This window comes from Camellia sinensis, chromosome 7 (genome assembly GCF_055761805.1).
Source record: "Camellia sinensis isolate YWXY chromosome 7, ASM5576180v1, whole genome shotgun sequence".
NCBI classification, from domain to species: domain Eukaryota; kingdom Viridiplantae; phylum Streptophyta; class Magnoliopsida; order Ericales; family Theaceae; genus Camellia; species Camellia sinensis.
In genome coordinates, this window is record NC_138967.1 from 66,153,710 (window position 1) to 66,181,600 (window position 27,891).

Below are 27,891 nucleotides of genomic sequence, written 5' to 3' on the forward strand. Positions count from 1 at the left end.
ACGGAGGGTTCACATTGAAACACAGATGAAACTCTAGGGTTTAATTTGTTGAAATTGAAACTTTGGGGTTTAAATTGAAAAACACGCAAAACCTTGAGGGTTTTTTTGTAATTAACCCTAGATTTTATGTTGAACATGACATTTATAAAGCATGATTATGATTTATCAGCAGCAAGACCCTACATTGGACAGAGTGACAGTTATAATTATATTGAGAAGAAAATGAAACCTACAAAAAAAAAAAAAAACGACAACAACAACAACAATGCCCAATTAGTACACATGAAACCTATGAAACATAAATTAGTATGTCTTTTGTACGGCATGTGTATTTTCTGTTGTCCAAAGATTATTTCAAAATTGGACTTTTTGCCTAAGGACATGAGATTGCAAATGAACTAATATGGTTTCTTTACTGAATATATTTTCAGGTCAAGATTAAAATGTGGGTTAATGGTGCTGAAGGTGAAGAGTTAGGTGGATCAACTGCAAAATTTGGTGCTGATTTGCCCACTGATGCTAAAGACGGCCTAAGGTTGCCTGCTGTTTTTGCAAACCCCTTAAACTGCTGTTCCAGTTATTCTTCAAAGGTTTAATCTTGTTTTCTTACTTGAGTTTGTTTCTTCTATTTCTTACTTTGTCATGGATTTTATGTGCAAGTTTATGTTAATATTGAGTATTTCATCACTTTGCTGTTTTGTTGCCAAGGAAATATGAGAAGGAAAAACAAAAATAAATTTTAAGCCAAATAAATAGATGTAATGTGCTCACTTTAGTTTATGCTTTGTAATATTTGAATGATGAGAAACTTATATTCAGCATCAAAATTTATTTTCTTTTAGAACTTATGCTCAGGAGCCAAACAAAATGTAAGATCCTTATTATTGTTTTGGAATTTGTAATTCATTTGAAAGCCTAATGTTCTTTCATTTTTGAAGGAATTCGTTTTACTCATTGTACCTCTTCTTTTCCCTTTTCTTTAATAATATTTGTTTGTTACTGAACCAATAAAAAAAGAGAATCTTTCTGGGAGCACAAAGTGTTGTTTGTTGTATTTGTAATTGATTAGAAACCAAAATGGTGCCTGCAAAGCATTGCGTTCAATGGTTATATTGTATCTTCCAAGCCTGGTGCAAATAGTCTCCGTTATTGTTTTGCAGTTATCTGGTTCTATTGCTTTGTCCCCACGTGGTGATTGTGATTTCATGACCAAGGCTGAAGTTGCGCAATCAGGAGGTGCAGCAGAGTTGTTGGTCATACATGATAAAGAAGGTTGTAATATTTGGTACTTTCAAACATATTCCAAACATTTCAGACTCTGTTTATAATGGCTTATATTGGATGATTCTTTGAGTATAAATGGCGACATCTTTCTCTTTCATCAACACCTCATTTCTGACCTATTTTCTTCCCCTGTTTTTGTTTTTTTTTTTTTGCCTCATTGTAGATCTTTTGGAGATGAGTTGTCGTGAGAAAAACATTGTAAACATCAAAATTCCTGTTGTGATGATAGCGAAGTCAGGAGGAGAGGCTATAAACAAATCCATGACAGGTGGAAGGAAAGGTGAGCCCTGAAGTTCCTAAAATTTTGTTGAATTACTGAGTTAAACTTATTTCTATATTTGTTTCTGGGTTTGGACCCTTGAAACCTTCGAGATAGATGGGAAGCTGTATAAATACGTAGTTGGTAAGGGAGGACAAACGCAAGCTGGTTGATGACTGTAATTGGAAATGGAATAAATAGATTAGAAAATGAGGGTAATGTGGTTTAAAATGTTGACAGGTAGGATTCTTGATAGAGTCAGATGCTTTCGAAACTTTTCCTTTCACTATTATGCCAGGGATTATTTTTGCAAAGTATGTCAGGGATTTTGAAAGTGCAGAATTTTGGATTTCGGTTGAGTTATGTCTCAATGATAGATTTAGGAAAGTGTAATCTGCTTTCTTTTGTTGGGTTCAAAAAGAATTTGGTACAATAACTAAGGAAATTTGTTTGAGTTTTTTTTTTGCTTTTCTTTTTTAGTTACTTCATCACATGTTGCCATGTATTAACACTAAACCTTAATTATTTAACCACATATTAAATATACATTACATATATATGGAATCATTTAAAGTGGTGCAATTTTTGTGATTGATGACTTCAAATTTTAATCAAGTAGGGTAATTTTTGTTAGAAAAGGAGCTTTGGAGCATTGATTTTTGGTTTGAAATCTGAGAGAGAGAGAGAGAGAGAGAGAGAGAACTCAGGAGCCTAACACAAAATGTGTATCATCTTTGTATAACTAACCGTACCAATGAACCTCTATATATATACATGACAGAGAGAAGGGCTAAGTATCTTCTCCATCAGTGGAAGGTAAAAGATTTGCCGAATCATCGCTGTCAGCAACAGTAATTTTTTATTTTAGTTAAAATCAATGTAGTTGAAGAAAGGAGAGAGAATAAGAAGAGAAGAGAGAGAAGAGTTGCAAAAGAAGAGGCACAACCCAAAATTAGGGTTTTTTTCTCTCTAATCACATGTATTTATATTAATGAGTGCTTAAGTACAAATATACCCACTAACACATAACTTAACACTCCCCCTCAAAGTTGGTGCATAGATATCTCTCGTACCCAACTTGCACACAATGGGATGAAAAATCTTACTGCCTAAACCTTTAGTGAAACATCAGCTAATTGATCTTCAGATTTCACAAAAGGCACACAAATCATGCCACTGTTCACTTTCTCCTTGATAAAATGTCTATCAATCTCGATGTGCATAGTGCTATCATGCTGAACCGGATTATGAGCAATGTTAATAGCAGCCTTATTATCACAATATAGCCTCATAGGTCCACCACTTGTCAATCCTACATCAGCCAATAGAACTTGAAGCCACATAAGCTCACAAATGCCATTTTCTATGTCCTGATATTCTGCTTCCGCACTTGACCTAGCTACAACTGTTTGCTTCTTACTTTGCCAAGTTATAACCTGAAGTAGATCACCTATCATCAACTGCATCAGCCCAATCTGCATTAGCAAAGACTTCTAACTTCAAATGACCATGATTAGAGAACAAGATGCCTTTTCCCAGGCTAATTTGAGATACCTCGGGATCTGATTAACTACATCCAAATGCCCTATTCGAGGGTCATGCATGAATTGGCTTACAACATTGACTGCATATGCAATATCCGACCTAGTATGAGAGATATATCAATCTCCCTACAAGCCTCTGATATCTCCATCACTACTACTAAGTCAATGATTGGCTTCAATAGGAGAATCTGTCGGTCTACATCCCAACTTTCCTACCTCTTCTAGCAGTTCTAAGACATACTTTCTTTGAGAGATAAAAATGCCCTTATTTGATCTAGCAATTTCAATCCCAAGAAAGTAACGTAAAGGATCAAGGTCTTTGATTTCAAACTCTTTGGAAAGTTGAGATTTAATCTAAGAGATTTCTTCTGCATTGTTACCAGTCACCACCATGTCATCCATATAGACAGTAAGCACAGTGACTTTATCTCCACACCGTTTAATAAACATTGTATGATCTGCATGACTCTACTTATATCCAAATCTGAGCATAGCTTTAAAAAACTTGTCAAACCAAGCTCTAGGAGATTATTTCAACCTATATAATGCCTTCCTTAATCGACAAACCTTTCCCTTAGTTGCACGAAGCGGGAGCGGGGGCGGGAGCGGGGGCGAGGAAGCGTGAGCCGATAGAAGTTTCTTAGGTTGGGAGCGCCTCGGGGAGCGATAATATATATATATATATATATTTTTAATACACATTCGAAATTTTTTTATAAATTTTTTTTATTTTAATACACATTAAATATTTTATTTATTTATTATATTTTTTAAATAATTTATTATTGTTAATTTATTTTTTTATTTTTAATTGATATATATTATAAATAAAAAATTATAATAAATAAGGAATAATAAATTATGTTAAAATAAACAAAAAGAAAAATTAGATATTTTATTTTATAATTTTTTTATTATATATGATTTTATTTTATAATTTTTTTATTCTATATGTTAATGTTTAGGATATTGAGAATATTAAAAATATAAAAAAATAAATAAAAGATGTAAAATGGTTTTTTTATTACTAAAAACAACAAAAGGTAAAAAAAGCAAAATAAAGAATAAAAAAGGGAGAGAGAGACAGCAACGAAGAGGGAAGAGAGGAGTCGAATACAGGGGAGGAACAAGAGAGACGAACAAAGAGAGAGAGGGGAGACAAAGACGAAGATGAACACAGAGAGAGAGAGAAGGACGAAGGAGACGACGACGAAGAGCATCGAACAGAGGGAGAGAGAGAGTCAAAGAAGATAAACAGGTTCCACTTCGACGATGAACAGAGGGAGAGAGATAGTCGAACACACATAGATTGGAAGAACATACCTTGATCTAGTCTCGATTAGGGCTTCAACAGGTTTTTCTCCTTTCTCTTTCTCTTTCTCTTTCTCTGTCTTCAATGGGTTAGGGTTTCTGTCTGTTTTCTCTTTCTCTGTCTTCAATGGGTTTGGGCTTCTCTCTGTCTGGGTTTCTGAGTTGTTTTATTTCCACCAACGATCCCATCTTGGACAGGATCACGTTTCTCTATCTACAGAAACGTGATTCTTACACGTTTCTTTCTATGAAACGCGGAATCGCGTTTCTTACGAAGATTCGTCACCTAGTTACGCGATTCCTGCAACTAAGACCTTTCCATTAGTGATTGAGGAAGTGAACCCTGTAGGAACATCCATATACACCTCTTCTTCTAAATCACCATAAAGAAATGCATTATTCGCATCCAACTGTCGCAATGGCCATCCTAGATTTGCTGCACAAGAAAAAAGGATACGAATGGAATTCATCTTAGCCACCGAAGCAAAGATCTCTTGATAATCAATGCCATAGGTCTGAGTGAACCCTTTAGCAACAAGTCTCACCTTATATCTCTCAATGGTCCCATCAGCCTTTTGCTTAATTGTGAACAACCATTGGCACCCCACGGGCTACTTTCCCGATGGTAGAGAAACTAACTCCCAAGTACCATTCTTACTTGGTGTCCTCATCTCCTCTTCCATAGCTTCTTTCCACCAAGGATCATTAAGTGCTTCCTTCCAACCCTGCGGAATTGATCTAGAGGACAAAGAAGAAACAAAGGCACGGTATGATGGGGACAAGGAATCATAGGGCACAAAATTAGATATAAGATGTTGAGTACAACTTCTAACTCCTTTCCTAATAAAATTAGGAAGATATGAATCATCGACTTGAACATCACTAGTAGGAAGAGGAGTAATAACCAAGATATCATTACCTGAAATCTTTGTAAATGGATGAGGAATTGAAGCCGGAGATGGTGATTGGTATGATGGCACATAGGTTGATTACCCTTTTGGTCGCCGCGAGTAGGTCTTAAGATCAGACTTGTCCAACCTACTAGACTTCCCTTCAACACACTCATTTGGCTCCCTCTCACAACATGTTTCCTCCCCCTCATGACAAATTGTAGGAAAGAACACTGTATCTGGAGAAACCATCTCTTCCATAGGAAAAACCTCCCCCTGAAGAGATGAACCACTGAAGAAAGACTCAGATTCACAAAAAGTAACATCCATAGTAACATAGACCTTGCGAGAGTGAGGATCATAGCACTTATAGCCTTTTTGAGTGGGGGAATAGCCAAGGAAGACATACCTTAGAGCCTTGGGATCTAGCTTGCTATGAGTCAGATGAGAAGAATGAACAAAATAGACACAACCAAACACTTTAGGAGAGAGAGATATGGGGTGAGTAGAAATGCAAGGTAGAAGATCAAGAGGCTGTTGAAACTGGAGAACACTAGAAGGCATGCGATTAATAAGATGTGCAGCAGTAAGAACCGCATCAGCCCAAAAAGGTTTAGGAACCTGCATAGTGAACATAAGAGCACGAGCGACCTCAAGGAGATGGCGATTTTTACGTTTGGCAACACCATTCTGTTTAGGGGTACCAACACAACTAGTTTGATTAAGAATACCATGTGCTTCAAGGTAGGCCCGAAATTGGCCATCAATATACTCAGTACCATTGTCACTTTGGAAAACTTTAATGGGAGTGGCAAACTAAGTAAGCAACATTTTATGAAATGCTTGAAAGCAAGAAAAAACCTCACTTTTGGTCCGAAGCAAATAATTTTAAGTAACACGAGAATATCAATCAATGAAATGACAAATCAACGATAACCAGACACAGACACAACACGAGAAAGGCCGGCCCCACACATCAGAATGAATAACCATAAAGGAAACGTACTTCTTTTATTTCGAATGTTATTAGTTCCGGTACATAGACCAAATAATACAATGCAAGCAAAAGTTCCTAGATTCATGGAGATATAGAACAATATATAAGTTATCATGCTTGCATATCCATCATTTGAGTCTCCAACAATTATTCCAATAATTACATATCCGATTTGACCTATGGACGAATATGCAAGCATACGTTTCATGCTTGTTTGAGTAATAGCAATGGGTAACAAGAACGTTTATGTTTGGCAAATTCACATGCATCACAATGAAAATTATTCTTATGACAATCCTTCACTAAACTAGGAAAAAGTTTTTAGAGAATAAAAATAGAGGGATGTCCTAAACGCCGATGCTACTGATGTAAAAGGGAAAGTGCTGAAGTTGCGGAAGCGCCAGTAGTCTGAAGGGCTTGGCAAGAAGACACTGCAGAAGAAAGCTATAAAGAGCTATAAAAAAAATGTTGTAATTTAGTCATACTTGAGCTTTGTGCATTATTAGCATTTTAGCATGATGTGTTTGTATTTGTCATGTGATTGTAGTTGCTTCTATTTGATGTAGTATGACTAATCATTTGTTCTTCAATATAGTGGAAATTATGTTATATTCGCCAAATCGTCCAATTGTGGACTTCTCAGTGGTATTCTTATGGTTGATGGCTGTGGGGACGGTTATTTCCGCTTCGCTTTGGTCAGAGTTTACTTCAACTGAGCAGAATGATGACCGCTATGAACTGTCGCCAAAGGTTTTAAATAATTTAAACTCCATTTTTTGTCGTTCATATTTTTTGTAGCTTGAATGCATGTCGCATAGATATGTCTTGTTATGTCGCCACAAAATTTGCTAATTTTGATACTAAATTGTCCTTGTTGATATTGTGCTCCTTGATCACATTCTTTGACATTTCATTGGAATTTGTTGTTGGCTGCACAAGAGAGATTTCTAGTTAATGATGAAATTTTAAATTAAAATTTACACTTAATTGCTTAATACCCTTTTGAAACTCCTGCTGGAGATTTAATTTTTATCATGCCTTGCTTGACACATCCTAAATAGCTTTAGCCTCATAGTAAAAATATTCTGAATTTGGTCTCTAGATTTAATGTGGATCTTCGAAAATCTATTTTATCATCATTGTGGTCTATCTGTGTAGGTTTGGTTGTCTCATAAAAGAATAGATTAGAAGCAAGATACACTGCAGGCTGTCAGTCACAATATATGTGGTTAATTGTCTTACTATAAGTCACCTCTTGTGCAAAACAATTTTTACTCAATTACATTACAGGTTTTATGTGCCTGATCCGAGTTCAGCTTCTTAAAATTGCCTTGCCACTATATTATGCTTCCTGGTCTTTCATGTAGCCTTGTTACCACAAGTATTGGGAAATACTCTAAAAGCGATCTCCTTCATATTCCTTGACATAGACACTGTTTGGTTTTTGCTAAATATTTCTATTTAAGTAAAGAAATAAAAAAATCATTTGTTTGGTTTCTGCTGATTTAGGTGACAAAAGGGGAAAAAAAACTACCTTTTTATCGAAACCCCCTCGTTTGGCTAGTGCTAAAACCATTTTTTTTTTTGAAGCACTTTTGTCTTTAGTGAATTTTTTTAAATTATTTTTTTTATTTTTTATTTTTACTTTTTAGTACCTAGTCTAGAAGGATCTAAAAAGTATTTTTTATTTTTTGAAATATTTTTTAAAAAAGTTAACTATAGGCAAAAACAATTCTAAACCCCACCAGAACTTTCCAAATAACAAAAACAACTTTTTTAGCATTTGCCAAACACATCAATTTTTTAGCAGCAACTTTATTCTAAAAAAGTAAAAAGCAAAAAACAAAAAAAAAGCTACTGCCAAACCAACCTTTGGCCTGCTTATTGACAAAATGAGTGGAACTATAAGTAGAGGTGGACGATTAATGGGGAGGTAGAGGTAGAAGTGATATGAGGGAGGGGAACATTGAGTTTAGCACAAAGGCTTCCTAGTCCTAGGAGGTGGAAGGGAGTCGTGGGTCTGAACGGGGTTTGGGTAGGGGAGGGTTGAGCTTCAAGGGGTTCACTTCAGTTGGAATTTCATTTGGAATTAGTTAGAATGTTAAATATGTAAAACTAGGGCTAGGGTTAGAGTGGAAGAGAGATAAACGAAGGAGGAAAGAAGATATTTTGGCAATAGGTTTTGGGTTTCTAATTAAACCCTCCACCATTAACATATATTTATATGAAAAGCACTGACATACCAATATGACCAAATCAACTTAACATAAAATAACAAATAACATAAGACTATGCTATCACTCTCCCTCAAGTTGGAGCATGGGCCATGTTTAATTGACAGGATTAGAGCATGGAATTGGGATTATTAATCCGTGAGCCCAATAATCCTATATTTGTTTTGAAATTTTATTTTAGGATTATTAATCCAATGGATAATTAATCCAACAAATTTGTAGGATTACTAGTAATAGGATAGGGGTGTGATTATATATCTTGAGCTGGGAAATAAAATAAAAATACTCTGTTACCCTTGACTAAAAATTAAAACACTTATTATTTTTATATAATTTTATATTTTAGAAGGCTAAAAATAATTTTTAAAAATTTAAAAATATTTTTTGATATTTATTTTATCAAATTAATTTATATTTTTTTTAAAAAAAATTAAAAAAAAAAACATGGCCTTTGTATTTTGTATTTTTGTTTTGCTTTTATTTATTTATTTATTTATAATTTTTTTCAAAACCAAGTTTGTGAAGAAATTTTGATAAAGTAAAGATTGTGAAGAAACATTGATGGAGGATAAGATTAGAAAAGAAGATAAATATAGTTGTAATCCTACATTCATATGTTTTCTTATCCAATGCAAATCAAACAATGACCAAGGGGATAATTTATCCTACTAAACCAATTGGATAGTGAATATCACACTAATTTGATGGGATTATTAATACCTTCACTATTAGTCTTTGAATCAAACATGGCCATAGAGATTGAACATGCCCAACTTGATAGTTAAGCATTGAAATGAAGAATTAGCCAATGGTTTGGTGAGAATATCACCCAGCTGATCATCAGACCGAACATAAAGAGTCACAAACGGCTTTCTTAGTAACAAATCCCAAATGAAGTGACAATCAACCCCAATATGATTCGCGAGTTCATGAAACATGGGATTGTTTGCAATAAAAACAGCGGCTTGATCATAGGAGTGGGAACAAAATGCTAAAATCCTGTAGGAGTGAACCCCTAACATCTCAAAAGCAATATAGGTCATGACACAATACTCAACCTCAACACTGGAGCGAGCAACAATAGTTTATTTCTTGTTATGCCAAGTAACAAGATTACCACCAACAAAGGTATGATATCTAGATATAGAATGATAGTCAGTTCGATTGCTAAGCCAATTAGCATCACTAAAGCCAGTGATAGACAAGGAGACAAATGATATAGCATACTGCGGCCCGGAGCACTCTTCAAGTAATGAAAGATATGACACATGACATCAAAATGAGGATGACGAGGAGCATGTGTAAACTGACTGACCAGACTCACAACATAAGTTATATCAGGATGAGTGACAGTGAGATAAATCAACTTCCAAACTAATTGACGATAATGACTAATATTAGGAAACAAGTCCTCGGTTTCACCATCATGTCTAACACATGAGTCCATTGGAGTTATCAATTAGACGGGCACCTAAGAGCCCTATCTCAAAGAGAAGATTATGTATATATTTGCATTGAGAGAGAAACAATCATCAGAAAGAACGAACGACCTTAATCTCAAGGAAATACCGAAGATGACCGCCCAGTCCTTAGTAAATTGTTGACCTAAATAATGTTTCAATTCAACAATACTAGTGGAAAGATAAGATCAAGTATATGTTTGCGTTGACAAAGAAACAGTCATCGAAAAGAACGAGCGACCTCAATCCTAAGGAAATACTGAAGATGATCACCAAAGTCCGTAGTATGAAATTGCTGACCTAAATAATGTTTCAAATCAACAATACTAGTGGGGTCACTGCTAGAATTAATAATGTCATCCACATACACAATCATGATAATAATCCTAGTAGAAGATTGATGAGCAAAGACAAAGTGATCAGAAGTGGAACCACGGAACCTATATGCCAGTATAACAACAATAAAGCAATTAAACCAAGAAAAAGGAGATTGTTTGAGGCCATACAAAGCCCTCCGCAATCGACAAACAAGATGCTCACTACCAGGATCAACATAGCTAGGCCATTGAGCGATATATCAAGTTGATATAAGGGCCAAGAATGATTGACGATGACAAAGAGAAGGATCTGAATGGAATTAAGACTAGCCACAAGGGAGAATATCTCTAGATAATCAACACCATGGGGGTGTAGGCTTTGGCCACTAGGCATACATAGTGTTATTAAAGGCAATAGGCGCACCAAGGCGCCAAGGTCTCCTGGGGCCTAGGCTCAAGGCGCAAGGCAAGGCGCATGCTTCACCGAAGTGAGGTGCACCTTATACGGGAAAAAATATATAATTTAATATAAGTAAATAATTTAGGGTTCAACATAAACAAAATGAAATGTTAAACATGTGTTTTTTGGAGATTAGGAATTAGGGCTAATTTTTCTTCTATCATTGATTTGGGGTTGAATGCCCAATGTATTGACATCTGTAATAAGAGTAGGGATCTTCTGTAGCTGCATCATATTAAATCAATGTTAGATTTTAAACAAAACAAATTAAAGTAACAATAAAAAAAGTCCTCAAAACGCAAGTTTTGGGCCAATCAGGTGCCTTATCACACTCGTCTGGCGTGGAACACTACAAGGCACAAACCTTGGGACTGGACGGGACTTGGGCCTAGGCGCGCCTTATCGAAGTCGCCTGGCCTGGAACACTACAAGGCGCAAAGCTTAGGCCCTTTAATGACACTGGGCATACATGAAGTCGTTCAATAGAACCATCAGGAAGATACTTAAAGGATAAATCCAACGATAGCCTACAGTAGGTTTCTCACAAGGGAGAGTAGTAAGCTCCCATGTTTGATTCCGATGAAGAGCTATTTTCTCATCCATAGCAAGTTTCCAACCAGGCATTGACATAGCCTGCTGATGAGAAGAGGGAATGGAAAGACAATACAAGCTACAGGCAAAGGAATGAAAGCCAAGGGAAACACAATCATAAGAAACAAAATGGGCAATTGGATGTTGAGTGCATGTATATTTACCTTGATGCAAAGCTATAGCTAAATCAACATATACTGAAATTGCAGGAACCTTTGACAAAAAAGATGAACCAGTTAGACCACAAGAAACATCACAACAATCTTGGGACTGTTGATAGACTTGTATAGGAGATGAAGTAGAGGGATGTAAGCATACAAACGGCGAGGAAGAGGATGAGGGCACAAAAGGCACTAGAAGTGTAGGAGTGGAAAAAGATGGGAACGACAACTCCCCCTCACAACAATAGATGAGATCAGCAGACAACTATTGACTGGAGGAAGAGAAAAAGGGGGCGGACTCAAGAAAGGTAACATTAGCATTGACAAACAACCGACATGACGTAGCATGATAACACTGATAGCGTTTCTGGGTATAGGAATAGCCTAAAAAGACACTTGCGAGCTTGCAGAGATAACTTATCCTAGCTAGGATCAAGGACATGGACAAAAGCCCCACAACTAAAAATATGAGGAGGAAGAGGAAATGGGGAACGATCGGGGTATAACTTAGAAAAGGGAGACTAATTATGTAAAACTACTGATGTCATGCAACTAATAAGAGAGTAGGCAGTAAGCACTGCGTCACCCCAAAAATGTTTGGTTATGTACGTTAAACAAAGAAAGTGAAAGCAACATCTAACAATTGATAGTGTTTCCATTCCGCAATACCATTTTATTGTGACATATAAGCACAACTAGTTTGATTAATAATACCACGATCAACACACACACACACACACACACACACACACACACACAAATTCATAATAGAATGCACATATTCTAAGCTATTATCGGATTGAACAATTTTAATAAGTTTATGAAATTGAGTAAAAATTTCATATAAAGCTTAGAAGTTATTTGAGGTAATTCAGACCGTTGTTGTAGTAAAACAACCAAGTTATTTGAGAGTAATCATCTACAAAAATAACAAAATAAAGAAATCTATTAATAGTTGGAGTACGAGGGGATCCCATATGTCCATAAAAACAACGCCCAATTAGTACAAATTAATGTGTGTTTAGGAGGGGAAAGATTGAGTATACACCTGATATTTGGCATAATGCACAAAGTGGTGGTCCCAAGACTTGAACCCATAACCTCAAGGTTATTAGGTTAAGTCTTAACCATTGAACCAGTGGTTACCCCTATCTCATATGTCCATGTGGACTACATTAAATTATGCTGACTCACGACTAACACTACATCTAGGGAAAGAACTATCGTGACTCTTTCCAAACTGACAAGCTTCACACTTGAGTTTAAACACATGACTTAAAGCAAGAATTGCTAACGCTTGGCTAAAGACGGGTGATCCAAATAGAAATGCCACTGTAGTGGAGTCACAGTAGCACTCAAAACCGTAGAAGTACAATGAGAAGGGCTATTAGTGTCCAGATACTATAAGTCATACTTCTCATGCCCCGAACCAATCTCCCTCTTGGTTTGGAGGTCCTGCAAAACATGCAAAGTAAGAGAAAATGTTATAGAACAATGTAGGGCTTTAGTCAATTGACTAATAGACATCAAATTATAAGAAAATATAGGAATATAGACACTATAAGGTAACAAGAGACTAATAGGGTGAAGAGTAACCTGGACGATAATAGGTCGGGAGAACCCGCTAACAAGTACAATATTATGGGTAACAGGGTTTGAAGCATCAAAAAGAGATGAATTACCTAAAAATTATATGCGAACTAGCACTAGAATCTGAGTCAAGGTTGGATGGATTGAGCCATACATGCAATATTACTTGAACTAGCTAGAGTAGCTGTGGAGGATGAAGGAAGAGCAACGCGAAGAGAATGGACAAGCTCAGTAAGCTCGCTAATATGAGTAGTGAGTGCATCATGAGAATCAACCAAGGAGGCAAAAGAGTCAGAAGTGATGAATGGAGGGAGTGGAGCATCCATAACCCGATCTACATGATTAGGCCTATCATACTTCTATTAGCACTAGGGTTTAATATGACCTTAGGAACCGTAATGAGTACACTGCTGATCACCACAAGAAGCAAAAATACTACCTCGAGAATTCCTACTACGAGAGCCACCACCACAAGAACTAGTGGAAGAACTACTACCATAGGAATTAGGTTGACAAGAACTAGTTTGTGAGCCGCAGTGACGAGAGTTTCCATGAAAACCACCACAGGTATGACCATGGTCGCCATTGCTAGAAATCAATGAAAAAGAGAGTAAGGACTGTGATGTGAAACCAAATATTGCATGACTATTCTAAGAAAGAATGCAACAAGCGAGATCATGCATTAGCAGTGGAAGGTGAAGTATCACTGACCAAAATCTGATCTTTGAAACCCTGTAGATCAAAATCCAAGCTTGAAAGTAAGGATGCCATCATAAACTCCTCCTAATTTCACTTCTATTGAGCTAAATCAATAGTAAAGGGTCTGTGCAGCAATAATTGATTCCACAACTTCTTAAGGTTACTGTAATATCCAAATAGGGGACGGCCAAACTGTCGAGTAGCAACATGGGGTTCTAAACTATGCCAAAGCCACCCTATAACAGCTCAATTCTCACTGGACCAATCATCATAGGCTTTATCATCTATAGCAGGAGGAAGTTCAATAAGAAAGCACAATTTCTTCTTGCCACGTAAAAAAGCCTTGATTGCGTGAGCCCAAGCTATATAGTTCAGACCATTTAATTTCTTGGCAGTAATAGATTTAGGCAATTCATTATCCTTAATTATTAGGGGTTTTGCCTCAATCATGACAACCAGACAAACAACAATAGCAGGGAACAAAGATGGGGCAATCTCACAAGCAATAAACAAGACCCAACTGAAAAAAAACTCAACAATGAGAGTACCCAGCAATTGAGAGCAACCTACCAAGAGTTCCAAGAGAAGGAAGGCAAGAAACAGGCTTCGACATAATCATTGTGAGGGATAGAAAACCACCAAATCAGTAACTAAAGACCAACATATCCGCAAATAAATCTCAATTTTAGCTTCCCATAACTATTTCGGCATCTATAAAAGGGATGGCAGTTAGAAGAAACCTTAGGTAAGGAGAAAAATTGCAAATTGAAATATTGGCACAAAAAAACTTGAAATCATTCAAAATTTGAAAACTCACATAAAATGCTATCAAAAATTCTACAAGAATACCACAAATCTCAGGAGGGAGAAACAAGGCTGAAGAGGCCAAATTGTCCATACGGACAATAATGTCAAATTGATGTCATCATATGGATGATGACATTAGCACATCGCCGGCACCTCGTGTCGATCTCTAGAGTCTACTGAACAATCGTTAGGGTAGTATCGATGCTCTGATACCAAGTTAGAATGTAAAATATGTGAAACTAGGGTTAGAGTTAGAGTGGAAGAGAAAAGAACGAAGGAGGAAAGAGAAAATTTTCAATCTTATACCTCTAAACTTCGATTCATTTCCTACCAAAATATATTTCAAAGCATTTCAAGCATCAATGAAGCTATTTGCAACTTCAAGCACTCAAACATGGAACAAATATATGCATACGTCATGCAATGACACTAGAGGTGTTACACACCCACTTATCTCAAAATTACTAACATTAGTTCTAGTCCTTGACATGTCCACAAATCAAGGAGAACACAACAACAATGTAGATTGGCAGAGAAAATAGTCAGCACTACCAGTTGGCCAAAACCTAACTTCACAGTCCAAACACACTTCGAGCAGAAATCAATCCAAAAATAGGAGAAGACCAGGCCAAAAAACACAGTGCCAAGAACCCTTACAGAAGGCCTCTAGAACCGTCTTGGGCTCCAGGTCAACACCCAAGAATAAGGGCCGATGCAATCAATTCCAAAACCTCCTCCAACAAGTAGATTGAAAAAAAGAACTGAAAATTGCAAAAAAACATTTGAGAAATTGAAAAACCTACCAAATAGCTTCAAAAATTGCCACAAATATCACCATGACAAACCGAATCAAATAGTTTAGATTGCTATCAATGACATCAGGTTCGTGTTGACATCAACATGACATCAACCCTCCATTGATGATGCCAACAGTGCGATTGGCTCCTATTTGTTATTCCTTTGACGATGTTATGATAATGTCTCACAAGTTTTAGTGTGCAGGAAGTCGTTTGAACTAGATCGAACGCTCTGATACCAAGTTACTGAAAGTGATGAAAAGAGAAGATGGAGAAAGAGAAAGTTTAATACAAAAATTTGGTGTTTAGAATGAGTTACTCTCGTCATCCCTAGACCCATGTAAATATATTGAAGTCTGACTAATTGCAAGAACTTTTGAAATAACGTGAACTCTAATAGTTACCTAGGATATGGAAACATTTCAGCTGTTTCGATAGAAAAAAACTTTTGTTCCTTGGGGATGAGAGATGGGCCGTTACACTTATCTGTTAAAAACCTGTGTGGAATCTATTAGCTAACCTTGGCATTTTCTCTGTCATTATTGCTTATTTTGTTTGAAATCTATGTGAGTTGTATCTAATTATTCTAATTATTTCCCCTTGCCAGGAATCTGCTAGTGCCGATGCTGAGGAGGAAGTCCTTGATATTAGTGCTAAGAGTGCTGTAGTTTTCGTCATATCAGCATCCACATTTCTGGTGCTACTTTATCTGTTTATGTCATCTTGGTTTGTCTGGCTGCTGGTTGCAGTTTTCTGTCTTGGTGGTATCGAGGTATTAACCTTTCTTCTGATTATTTTTTTAGTTTGTTGCCGCATTAGAATAGTGATTGTTCACTAACAGGCCTGAACACTCAACATGCTATGCAAGTTGTCATGGCTTGATCCTTTTATGGTTGATGTTGCACAACTCTCTCTGTCACACTTTTGAATGTATTTGTGCCTTTTGTTTCCCTGACAATGATTTAATGTGTAAATTTATATACGGAAAGTGTAGAGTCATAAAATACACTTGCTTTATTTATTAAGAAATGGTTTCAGTTTTATAATATTTGGGACTATTATTTTGTTTTGTTATATAGATAATTTATAAATATATCTCCATTTCTCTCTAGATTATCATTCTTTATATATATAATTATAATCTTAGATTATACTTTCATCCCATCCATCATTTGACAAGACAGAGTAGATAAAGGTGATAGGGTGATAGTTTTATTTTTTGCATCTCATTGTCGCAGTTAGGATAATGAGGCTGTATCTGAGTTTTATTGAATATCACATAAATAAGTTTTATTTTTTTACAAGTGACTCGATGCAGGGGTGACGATTCACTGCAGTCTGGTTCTGCTGAACCCCTGAACTTAAAAAAAATCTACTTGCAAACCAAGTACAACAGATGTTACATCACCTATTTATAGACTACAACTAATAGGACACTTAACCCACTAATCCAGCATATACTTACAAACTCATGACATGCAAGAATAAGACTCATTTTGACAATAAAGGCATTTATTTTATGACATTCTGTTTCTCATTTTGAGTAATTCTGTGCTCTGCGTTCCAAATCTTCATTGCAGTTTTTAGAAATAAATAACCAGTGCTGAATTTTGGTTTATAGAATGCAACAACCAAGACATAACTGTGGAATTATCGGCCTCTCACTACTCAAACAAAAATCATTCCCTGGTGGTTCTTTAATTCTTCCATTTAGATGACCCATTGTCCTTTTACTCTTAGTATAGAGCATTGCAGACTGAGAGCAAGCTAGATAGTTATGTCCATCCAATTCCATAGTTGTGGCTGAAAGCAAAGGTGAATAATTCTTGTATTAACAAAAATAATTAGAGATTACATGCACTAAAACGAGCAAAAGTGTGTGTCTTGGTGAAGAAGTTGGTGAACTGCAATGAGGAAGAAACAAGAAGGGGGATAATGTTGGAATGTGTCCCACATCGTTTGGAATTGCCCTATCTGCTAGTTATAAGGTTTTAGTTTTCCTCTCCTTAATACCTAAGTTTTAAGGAGAAGTGTGGGTTGAGCTTTTCAATTTGGTATCAAAGCTTGGTTGGGCTTGTGATTGATGTGTCGTTTATCCAGCTAGTGTATGTTGTGGTCCAAGAAGGTGTGTTGGAATGTGTCCTACTGAAAGTTTTTCTGAATGATCTGTATATTCACTTGTGTTCTAATACAAAGAATACATCTGATTATATAGTAATCCTAACCCTAAGACTAAAAAAGGAAAAGAAAACGCTACCATATATATACACCTATACAATCTCTCAGAATATATGCACAACATATACTACCATATATATAAACCTAACCTAATATTCTCACACCCCTTGCTCAAATTCAAGGTGTTTTAATTTGCCAAGAAGCAACTGAAACCGAGCAGTGGTGTGAGTTTTGGTAAAAAAGTCAGCAAGTTGCAAAGTCGAAGGGATGAAAAGAAGCGAAATAGGGCCAGACTGCAAATGCTGACGGACAAAGTGACAATTAATCTCAATGTGCTTTGTTCGCTCATAGAAGACAGTGTTATAGGCAATCTGAATCGCACTACGGTTATCACAATAGAGGGAGGTCGGAGAAGATTGAGGGATGCCTAAGTCAAAGAGAAGACAACGAAGCCAAACAACTTCAGCAGTAGCGTGAGCCATAGCATGGTACTCAGCTTCGGCAGTAGAACGAGCAACAACAGTTTGTTTCTTGCTTTTTCAAGAAATCAAGGAATTGCCAAGAAACATACATGTAAGAATTTATGTATTATTGATTGATGTCTTGATTGATAGATTACAAGATTGATAAATTACAATTCCTATACAATCTATATATAGAAGAAAATGTGGTAGTAGGTGTAGTGGAGGTGATAGTGGGTTAGGTGAAGTGGAGTGTGTGGTGAAGTGGAGGTAGGTGAAGTGGAGTGTGTAGTGGAGTAGGTGAAGGTAAAGATGGGAAATTCTAACAGCCCCCCGCAAACTCAAGGAGGAGAGAAACTAACCAACTTGAGTTTGGAGAGAGTAACAAAACAAGAAAATACATAAAAATAAAAAAGGATAGGAGACACTGTATGGTCGTGTCAGACCGTTGGTGAAGACACTGTATGGGGTGTAGGAGACACTGTATGGTCGTGTCAGACCGTTGGTGAAGACACTGTATGGGGTGTCATAACGTTGTAGAGGACACTGTATGGTGGTGTCAGACCGATGTAGAAGACAGTTTATGGGGTCATGTCGGACCGTTGTAGAAGATAGTTTATGGGGTCATGTCGGACCGTTGTGGAAGACAGTTTATGGGGTCATGTCGGACCGTTGTAGCAGACAATGCTGTGACAGTTGTTGGGACAGTTTACGGAGTCTTGCTGGACCCTTGTAGAAACTAACCGGAATCAATGTCGGGACAGTTTACAGGGTCATGTCGGACCGTTGTAGAAACTAACCGGAATCTATGTCGGGACAGTTTACAGAGTCTTGTCGGACCCTTGTAGAAACTAACCGGAATCAATGTCGGGACAGTTTACAGAGTCTTGTCGGACCCTTGTAGAAACTAACCGGAATCTATGTCGGGACAGTTTACAGAGTCTTGTCGGACCCATAAAAAGTCGCACTCTCAAAAGGTGTGCCCAATTTTTCAAAAAAGGCGTGCCATCAAAAGGCGTGCCCAATCCATGAAAAGACGTGCTATCAAAAGTTGCGCCCTCAAAAGGCGCGCTCACTTCATCAAAAGTCGTGCCCGACAGAAAGCGTCGAGCCATCAAAAGGTGAGCCGGAGACGCGGCGAGGCACGTGAGCGACAGAGCGGCGTGTCGGCCGCGTCGTCAGTGTCAATATAAACCAATGCGGAGGCGGAGGAAACCAAACCAGACTGAAACCTCTGAACTTGTCATTCTGAAACAATCTGTAAATACTCTGTATCCAACCCTTCTCGGAAACACTCAGCAACCCAAAAAACATGGCCTCTTCTTCCCGTTCAGCTACCCAGAACATGGCCTCATCTTCCCGTGGTCTGCTCACTCTCTTTCCCGACCTCAACGAGTCAACAGGAGAGATAACAGGTGCGGTGGCCCGTGAACCTCAACCAAACACCTCTGGTTTTGCTCCGTTGAACTTTCCGATGCGGTCGGTGGAGCAAAAAATGGCGGTGCAGTCGGATGTGGAGGCCAATCAGTATACCTTGAAGTCATGTGTGGAAACCATGACTGCGGTTACAAATTTGTCGAACCGGCTGCAGAGTAGGACAAATGAGGTGCAGCAGTTAAACGCCCAACTGGCTCTGCTCCAACGCATGTATAAGGATGCGCGAGCAGAGATCAGTGTGCTAAAGGCAGAAAACAAGGAGCTGAAGCGGAAGGCCAGTGTGATGTTCCGATTTGGAGGTCCGCCGTATGCTGCAGTGGAGGAGTATGGAGGAGTGAACGTGCTCGGCGGCGTAGGAAACACGGAGGCAGCACCGTCAAGGGCCGCCCAGGACGGAGGAAAGAAGAAGAGATCTGCAGCAGAGTAGAGAAGAAAAATCCCACTGTGGGTGTTGGGTGTGTTATGGTGGTTTTTTTTTTTTTTTTTTTTTTTTCTCGTGTAAAATTATGATCGGGGTTGATCCTGACATGAATAAAATAAGTGTGTTTGGCAAACTCGAATGGTAGGTGTGGTAAGGCAGAAAAATCAACTGGAATGAATTTTTTTTTTTTTTTTTTTTTTTTTTTTGTGAAAATAATAATAATAATAATAATATTAATATGGAAATCATGGAGTGGGCGGTGGTACAAAAAATATTGTGTAGAAAAAGAGGGAGATGGTGGAAAAGAGAGGCCACTCATGTTATTAAAATAAATTAAGGAATTAAAAAAAAAGTGATATTGGTTTTGTTTTCAAAAAAGATGGATTAAAATAAATATAAAAAAAGAAAAAGAAAGTGGAGACCATGATGAAAGGTGGGAACAAGTGTGCTGGTGCTGTGTTGTAATGGTCAGAAAGAGAGATAAGAAAATAAAATAAAATAAATTTCAAGGTGCTGTGTTGTAATGGCATTGAAATATCCACCATCATAAAGAGTATCAGTGGTGCTGCATATGTTTATGAGCATTATTTGAGGCCTTTCTTTCTTAACCCACAGCAGACTGTTAACGTCTAGTATGTCCCAAGGAAGAAGGACATCTTCAGTAAGCCAGATGACATTCTAACTGCTGCTGAGAAGTACATAGAAGAACATGGCCCGGAAGCATTTGAGAAGCTTGTTAGCAAGGATAGGGAAACCAAGTTCAGGAGTAGCAATTACACGTATTTTGATGAGGACCACAGCTATTGAGCCTTGTTTGGCTGAGGGAAACACCTTTTTTCCGCTGCTGTTAGGAGTATCTTTCCGGTGGAGAAGCTGCTATGGACTATTTGGGGAGAGTGATGTCGAAAGCCGGAGCCTTGGATCTCGCCACCGGCGTCGGCGGAAAGATAGAGAAAGACGATGTTCTCTCCGCTGTCCAGAAGTATGAGCAGTATCACGGCTACTATGATGCCGAGAGAGAATGAGATGTTATGAAGATATGATGAGGAGGTAGGTATGTAGTAGACAATTCTAGCGGACTAGGTTGAGGTCCGGCGGGCGGCCAAGGCGAGGTTGCCGCCCGCCGGTGAAGCGAAAAAATATTAAATTCTTAACCTTGCTCTGATACCATGTAAGAATTTATGTATTATTGATTGATGTCTTGATTGATAGATTACAAGATTGATAAATTACAATTCCTATACAATCTATATATAGAAGAAAATGTGGTAGTAGGTGTAGTGGAGGTGATAGTGGGTTAGGTGAAGTGGAGTGTGTGGTGAAGTGGAGGTAGGTGAAGTGGAGTGTGTAGTGGAGTAGGTGAAGGTAAAGATGGGAAATTCTAACAATACAAAAACCGGAAGTGGACTTACGATCTGTAACATCACCAGCCCAATCAACATCAGCATAGGCAACTAAAGCCAAGAAAGAAGTAGAGGACAACAACAATCTTTGGAAGATAGTACCATGAAGATAGTGAAGAATCGGAACCAAAGCAGCCCAATGTGTAGAACGAGGAGCAGAAACGAATTAACTAACCACATGAACAACATAAGCAAGATCAGGACGAGTAACTGTCAGATAGACTAAGCAACCCACGAGCTCTCGATATAAAGTAGGATCAAGCAGAAGAATACCATCAGTAGTGTTAAGTTTCACATTAAGCTCAATGTGGGTATCAGCAATCTTAGCGTCAATAAGACGAGTACGGTGGATAACTTCATTAGCATACTTGGCCTGAGACAGAAAGTAGCCATTGGGAGAAAAAGCCACTGGGAGAAAAAGCCACCTCAATACTAAGAAAATACCACAATGGGCCCAAATCCTTCATTTCGAAGGTGTGGAAGAGATACTGCTTGACCTTAGAGATAGCAGAAGAATCTGAGCCAGTAATAATTATATCATCCACATACAGTAATAAGGCAACAAACCTAGCAGAGGTGTGGAGGAGAAACAAAGCAAAGTCCTGGGCAGAATGATGAAACCCAAGCTCAGTAACAACAGTCTGAAAGCGATCATACAAAGCACGAGGAAATTGCTTCAGACCATACAGAGCATGCCGAAGACGACAAACCTGTCCAGAAGAATGGTGAAGGCCAGGGGGAGGACGCATGTAAACCTCTTTAGCGAGATGACCATTAAGAAAAGCATTCTTAACATCCATCTGATAAAGAAGCCAATAACAAACAGCAGCGACAGATATCAAAGTACGGATAGTAGTAATCTTGGCAACAGGGGCAAAGGTCTCCTCATAATCAATATCATACTCTTGTCAAAAACCCTTAGCAACTAGGCGAGTTTGGTAGCGCTCAAGAGAACCATCAGAATGAATGTTAATTTTGTAAATCCATTTGCAACCAACCAGATTCTTACCAGCAGGCAAAGGAACCAACTCCCAAGTACTAGTTTTTTGCAAAGCAGACAACTCATCCTCCATAGCTTGAATCCAATGAGGATCCTGACAGGCCACCTTGTCAGACTGAGGTTCTGAAAAAGAGTGTATAGTAGACAAAAATGTACAGTAGGAAGGAGAAAAACATGTTTTAGCAAAATCAAGTTTAACTACTTATTTATAGATGCAAAAGGGATGCAAAGGGGATACTTACGGTCAGCAAGATCAGAGTCGTCAGAAGCAGGACGATCAGTAGTAGGGGCAAAGACAATTGGTGGAGGGAGAGCCTTGCGACGAGAATAGATTAATAATGGAGGGGGAGAAGGAGCCGGCAGGAGAGAAGGTGGAGAGGATGTAACAGACTCATGGGGAACAGTGGAGAAGGACTCAGCAGGAGGGGGGTTAGGAGGAGAAGAGGGAACAAACTCATAGGGAATTGTAGAGATGTACTCATTAGGAGGGACATCAGAAGGAAATTGATTAATGTGAACCAAATCCTCTGTAGAAACTGGAGCAATGAGAGGCGAAAGTTGAAAGTAAGCTAGATGTTCCAAAAAGGCAACATAGTGGGAGACATAAAGGATAGACCGGGCGCTAAGTTTTGTCCTATCTTTCCTTCCGGGGAAGAAGGACAAAACACGTAGACCCAAAACATAAAGGTGAAAGTAATTGGGAAGTTGGGAAAACAGAACTTCATAAGGAGAACGACTAAATATTAAGGGGGTAGGCATACGGTTGAGAAGAAAAGTAGCAGTAAGAATGGCTTCCCCCCAAAAGGGAGCCGGAACGAAGATAGAAATGAGGGATCTAGCTGTCTCAAGAAGATGACAGTGTTTTCGCTTAGCACGACCATTTTGGGTAGGTGTATCAGTACAGGAAATTTGGTGAATGGTACCTAAATTGGCCAGATACTCACAGAACTCAGTTTTAAAATATTCCCACCCAAGTTAGACTGTAACAATTTAATGGTAACCCCAAGCTGTGTAGTAATCATAGACTGAAAGGTACAATATATTTGGTAGAAGTCAAATTTGTGAGTCATAAGATATACCCAAGCATAGCAGGAGCAATCATTAACAAAAGACACGTAATAGGCAGAACCTCTTTTAGTGAGAACAGAAAAAGGTCCCCAAACATCAGTATGCACAAGAGAAAAAGGAGAAACAGAAATAGAAACACTTTTATTAAATGGTAAAGCGGACATTTTAGCAAGTTTACACTCCCGACATTCATCAATTTGACTGAGAAAAACTTTACCCAACACTCTTGACTGAGCTAAAGACTGTAAGCGGTCAACAGACAAATGACCTAGGCGAGAATGTCATAAATAAAACTGACTTGACTGAGAATCTAACTGAAATGAGAAAAGTGCAACTAGAGAGGTGGATAGAGGAAAATGTAAGTTTTCTACCACATAGAGATCTCCAACTCTACGGTCAGTCCCAATCTGCTACTTAGACACCCGATCCTGCACACAACAGACAGAAAAAGAAAAAATAACATCAAAACTAGAAGCATCAAGTTGACTGATACATAATAAACTGACTGATAGTTGAGGAATATAAAGAACAGAGGGAATAGTAACTACAGATATGGCAGAAGGTAAGACAGACCTAATAGACAGAACTAACATACTAGACCCATTAGCAGTATTAATAGTAATAGGAGAGGAAGGGGGAATACAATTTTGAAGTAAGGAAGGGTGAGGAGTCATCTAATGAGAAGCAGTAGAGTCAAAAAGCCAAACAGAAGAAGATATACTTAAAGAGGACCCAAGCAAACCTGCATGAAGAGACATAAGAGCAGAGGCTAATGGAAATGGCTGAGAGGTAGACAAGAGGTGCTGAAGCTGAGCAATCTGGGCACTAAAAGAAGCCAAGTCAAGATCTAGAGCCGGAGTAGATGCAGTATAAGCGGTAAGAGGCCGGAAGTTATTTTGAGTAAGAGCTCGGGACTGTGACTGAGGCTGTTGAGAAGACGCACAACCCTTCTTGGGATAGTTGTACTTCCCATGGTCCCTCTGATGGCAGAAAGCACACATCAAAAGCCAGGGGCCCTTTCTTGGGCTTTGTAGTGGCCGGAAGCTGATGAGGAGGCGGGGTCGACAGTAGTGGAGGTTGGCCAGGAGCCAAGAAGACAAATGAAGACAGAGTCTGACTGGCCGTCTTAAGACAGGTTTCCTCGGAGAGGAGCTCACGAACAATAGGATCCACAGAAGGAAAAGGAGACTGGTAAAGAATGCCACCACAGATAGCCTTATACTAAGGGAAGAGAGCCGTTAGGAACTGCACTAATCGACCCTACTCCCATTAATATAAGCATTTAGAACCTTAAGGCTAGATGGTTCCATAAGAGCCAACTGATCCCAGAGACCTGTCATCTCAATATAGAAGTCCTGAATAGACTGATCTCGTTGATGAGCACCCTGAATAGCTGTTTCCAACTCATACCGCTTGGCAAAGTTCTGCTGATAAACACTCTGTAAATAATTCTATACCTCCTTGGCAATAGTGTATTTAGAAAACATCATCCCAATACCGTCATCCACAGAATTATGAAACCATGTTAGGATTTGGGCATTATCACAATCCCAAGTATCACAAGAAGTCAGATATCCTTCTTTCTTCGGATCCGATGGATGAGAAAAAGAATCGGAAACATAACCCCATTTTTTCTAACCAAGAAGAAAATTCTTCATAACACTGGCCCAATAAGCATAATTGGAACTAGTGAGTTTTACAACTGATAGCTTAGATTTTGGTGTTCGACATTTTAATAAACCAGGGATGGATTAAAGTGTAATAAACCACAAGCTAAGGGGTCACACTGTTATAAATAAAAGTCTCCCAAAACACACATAAGAGAAGAACAGGACTAGAATCAGAGCATAAGAGATGAGTGGAGAGAGAAAGAACCAGGGACACGAACTAGAATCAGAAGTCGCGACGCTGATGTGGCAGAGAAGGAGTCGCAATGAACCAAGAGAGTCGAACCAGATGACCAGATGAAGTAGACGTACCAGACCCAACTTAGATGGGTTGATTCAAACCAGTGGTATCATGAATCGACGATGATCGATCGCAATTTGTAGCAGATGGGTCGCTGTAGAAATTTAATGTATAAAGAGAAATGATTGTATTATTTATTGATGTATGTTATCTATTACAAATGGTGAGGGGCTCCTTATATAGGAGATGTAGTGGAGTAGGTGGAGTAGGTGGTAGTGGTAGGTGTGTAGTAGGTGGCAGTAGGTGGTGGTAGGTGTAGTAGGTGAAGTAGGTGATGGTAGGTTTTAACAGCCCCCCGCAAACTCAAGGGGGATAGGAACTAACCAACTTGAGTTTGGAGAGAGTAACAAAACAAGAAAATAATCTGAAAAATAAAAAATGGATAGGAGACACTGTATGGTCGTGTCAGACCGTTGTAGAAGACTGTATGGTTATGGCAGACCGATGTAGAAGACACTGGCTCATGTCGGACCGATGTAGAAGACAGTTTATGGGGTTATGTCGGACCGTTGTAGCAGACAATGTTGTGACAGTTGTTGTGACAGTTTACGGAGTCTTGCTGGACCCTTGTAGAAACTAACCGGAATCAATGTCGGGACAGTTTACAGAGTCTTGTCGGACCCATAAAGGAGCTAACCGGAATCAATGTCGGGACAGTTTACAGAGTCTTGTCGAACCCCTTAAAAAGTCGCACCCTCAAAAGGTGTGCCCAATTTTTCAAAAGGCGTGCCATCAAAAGGCGTGCCCAATCTATAAAAAGGCGTGCCATCAAAAGGCATGCCATCAAAAGACGCGCCCATGTTGTCGTCGAGCGTTGAGCGGTGCATGATGCGCGTGTCTGCCTTGGCTATTTAACCAAGGTTGAGGCAGAGGCTGTGCAAACCAGTCTGAAACCGCCGAACATTTGCATTCTGAAATACTCTGTAAACACTCTGTAACCAATCCTTCTCTGAAAGTACCAGTCGGAAATCGCTGCTTCGCTGAAACACTCAGCAACCCAAAAACATGGCCTCTTCTTCCCGTTTAGCTACCCAGAACATGGCCTCTTCTTCCCGTGGTCTGATCACTCTCTTTCCCGACCTCAACGAGTCAACAAGAGAGATAACTGGTGCGGTGGCCCGTGAACCTCAATCAAACACCTCTGGTTTTGCTCCGTTGAACTTTCCGATGCGGTCGGTGGAGCAAAAAATGGCAGTGCAAACGGATATTGAAGCCAATCAGTATACATTGAAGTCATGTGTGGAAACCATGACTGCGGTCACAAACTTGTCGCACCGGCTGCAGAGTAGGACAAATGAGGTGCAGCAGTTAAACTCCCAGCTGGCTCTGCTCCAACGCATGTATAAGGATGCGCGAGCAGAGATAAGTGTGCTAAAGGCGGAAAATAAGGAGCTGAAGCGGAAGGCCACCGTTATGTTCCGATTTGGAGGTCCGCCATATGCTGTAGTGGAGGAGCAGGGTGGAGTGATCGTGCCCAGTGGAGTGGGAAACACGGAGGCAACACCGTCAAGGGCCGCCCAGGACGGAGGCAAGAAGAAGAGACCGGCGGCAGAGTAGAGAAGAAAAATCCCGCCTGTGGATGTGGTTGTTTGGGTTTTGTTTGTGTGTTTTTTTTTTTTTTAGTTTTATTTATTTATTTATTTTTATTTTTATTTTTTTATTATTATTATTATTATTATTTTTTTTGTGTGTTTTGTGGTGTAAAATGGTGATCGGGGTTGATCCCCGGCATGAAGAAATGACAAGGGTGTGGAATGTTTGTAGTGTTATTTTGTGTTGTTGTTTTGTTTAAGAATAAAAATAAAATAAAATAAAACAACGGATAAAGAAAATAGATAAAAAGAGTGATGCTCACTAACGAGTTGTAGAATAAGGAAATATTGATGAAAAAGAAAGATAGAAAAAAAGAAAAGAAAATAAAATAAAATAAAAGTAGGGATAAGGAAAATATATTATAATAAAAAAATATAGATATATATATATATTAAAATAAAAGAAAAGTGTGAAATAATCGTGGGTGGTGGATGTGTGATAGATGAGAAAAAGAGCGTGGGTTCATATCCCACAGCTGTCACCAACACAAACCTGCAACAAGAAGAATCTTTTGTTGCTTTTCTTATGCATCTTTTGTCTACACACTCTGAGTCTCACTGCAGGTTCAAATTCAGGAGATTGGTTGAACCATGGCGGTGATATATATAACTAGAGACATGCCCATGGAGAATCCAAGATCAGCCCATCAACTGTTGCAAACCTAAGTCTCAAGTGGGAATTCAAAACAGGGAAAGACATAAGTGCAACACCTGCAATATTCAACGGCACGCTCGTTTTCTCAAAAATCTGTATCTTCTTGCAACAAATCGAAGCGCTATCCAGGGCACCGGACATGGCTGTCCAAGAAATGGCAGAGTTACAAGCAAATGTAAGCTTAAAAACAGAGCCTTGAACTTCATCATCAGAAACCTCTTGAATCAAAATCGCCGGCTGATCATCCTCGGAAGCTTGCTCTATCAATTTGATAGGCATAAACACATCTTTCATATCAAATCCAGCC

The 27,891-nt window shown here is 38.6% G+C and overlaps 1 protein-coding gene across 1 annotated transcript in view; it reads left to right on the top strand.

Annotated features, from left to right (window-relative positions):
• Positions 1-27,891, top strand: part of LOC114293735 (signal peptide peptidase-like 5) — a 76,860-nt gene that overhangs the window by 7,265 nt on the left and 41,704 nt on the right. Inside the window, exons 3-7 of the mRNA XM_028237858.2 lie at positions 432-590; positions 1,161-1,272; positions 1,448-1,564; positions 6,881-7,035; positions 16,009-16,173. Of these exons, the coding sequence (XP_028093659.2) occupies positions 432-590; positions 1,161-1,272; positions 1,448-1,564; positions 6,881-7,035; positions 16,009-16,173 (708 nt within the window). The remainder of the gene's footprint in view (positions 1-431; positions 591-1,160; positions 1,273-1,447; positions 1,565-6,880; positions 7,036-16,008; positions 16,174-27,891) is intronic.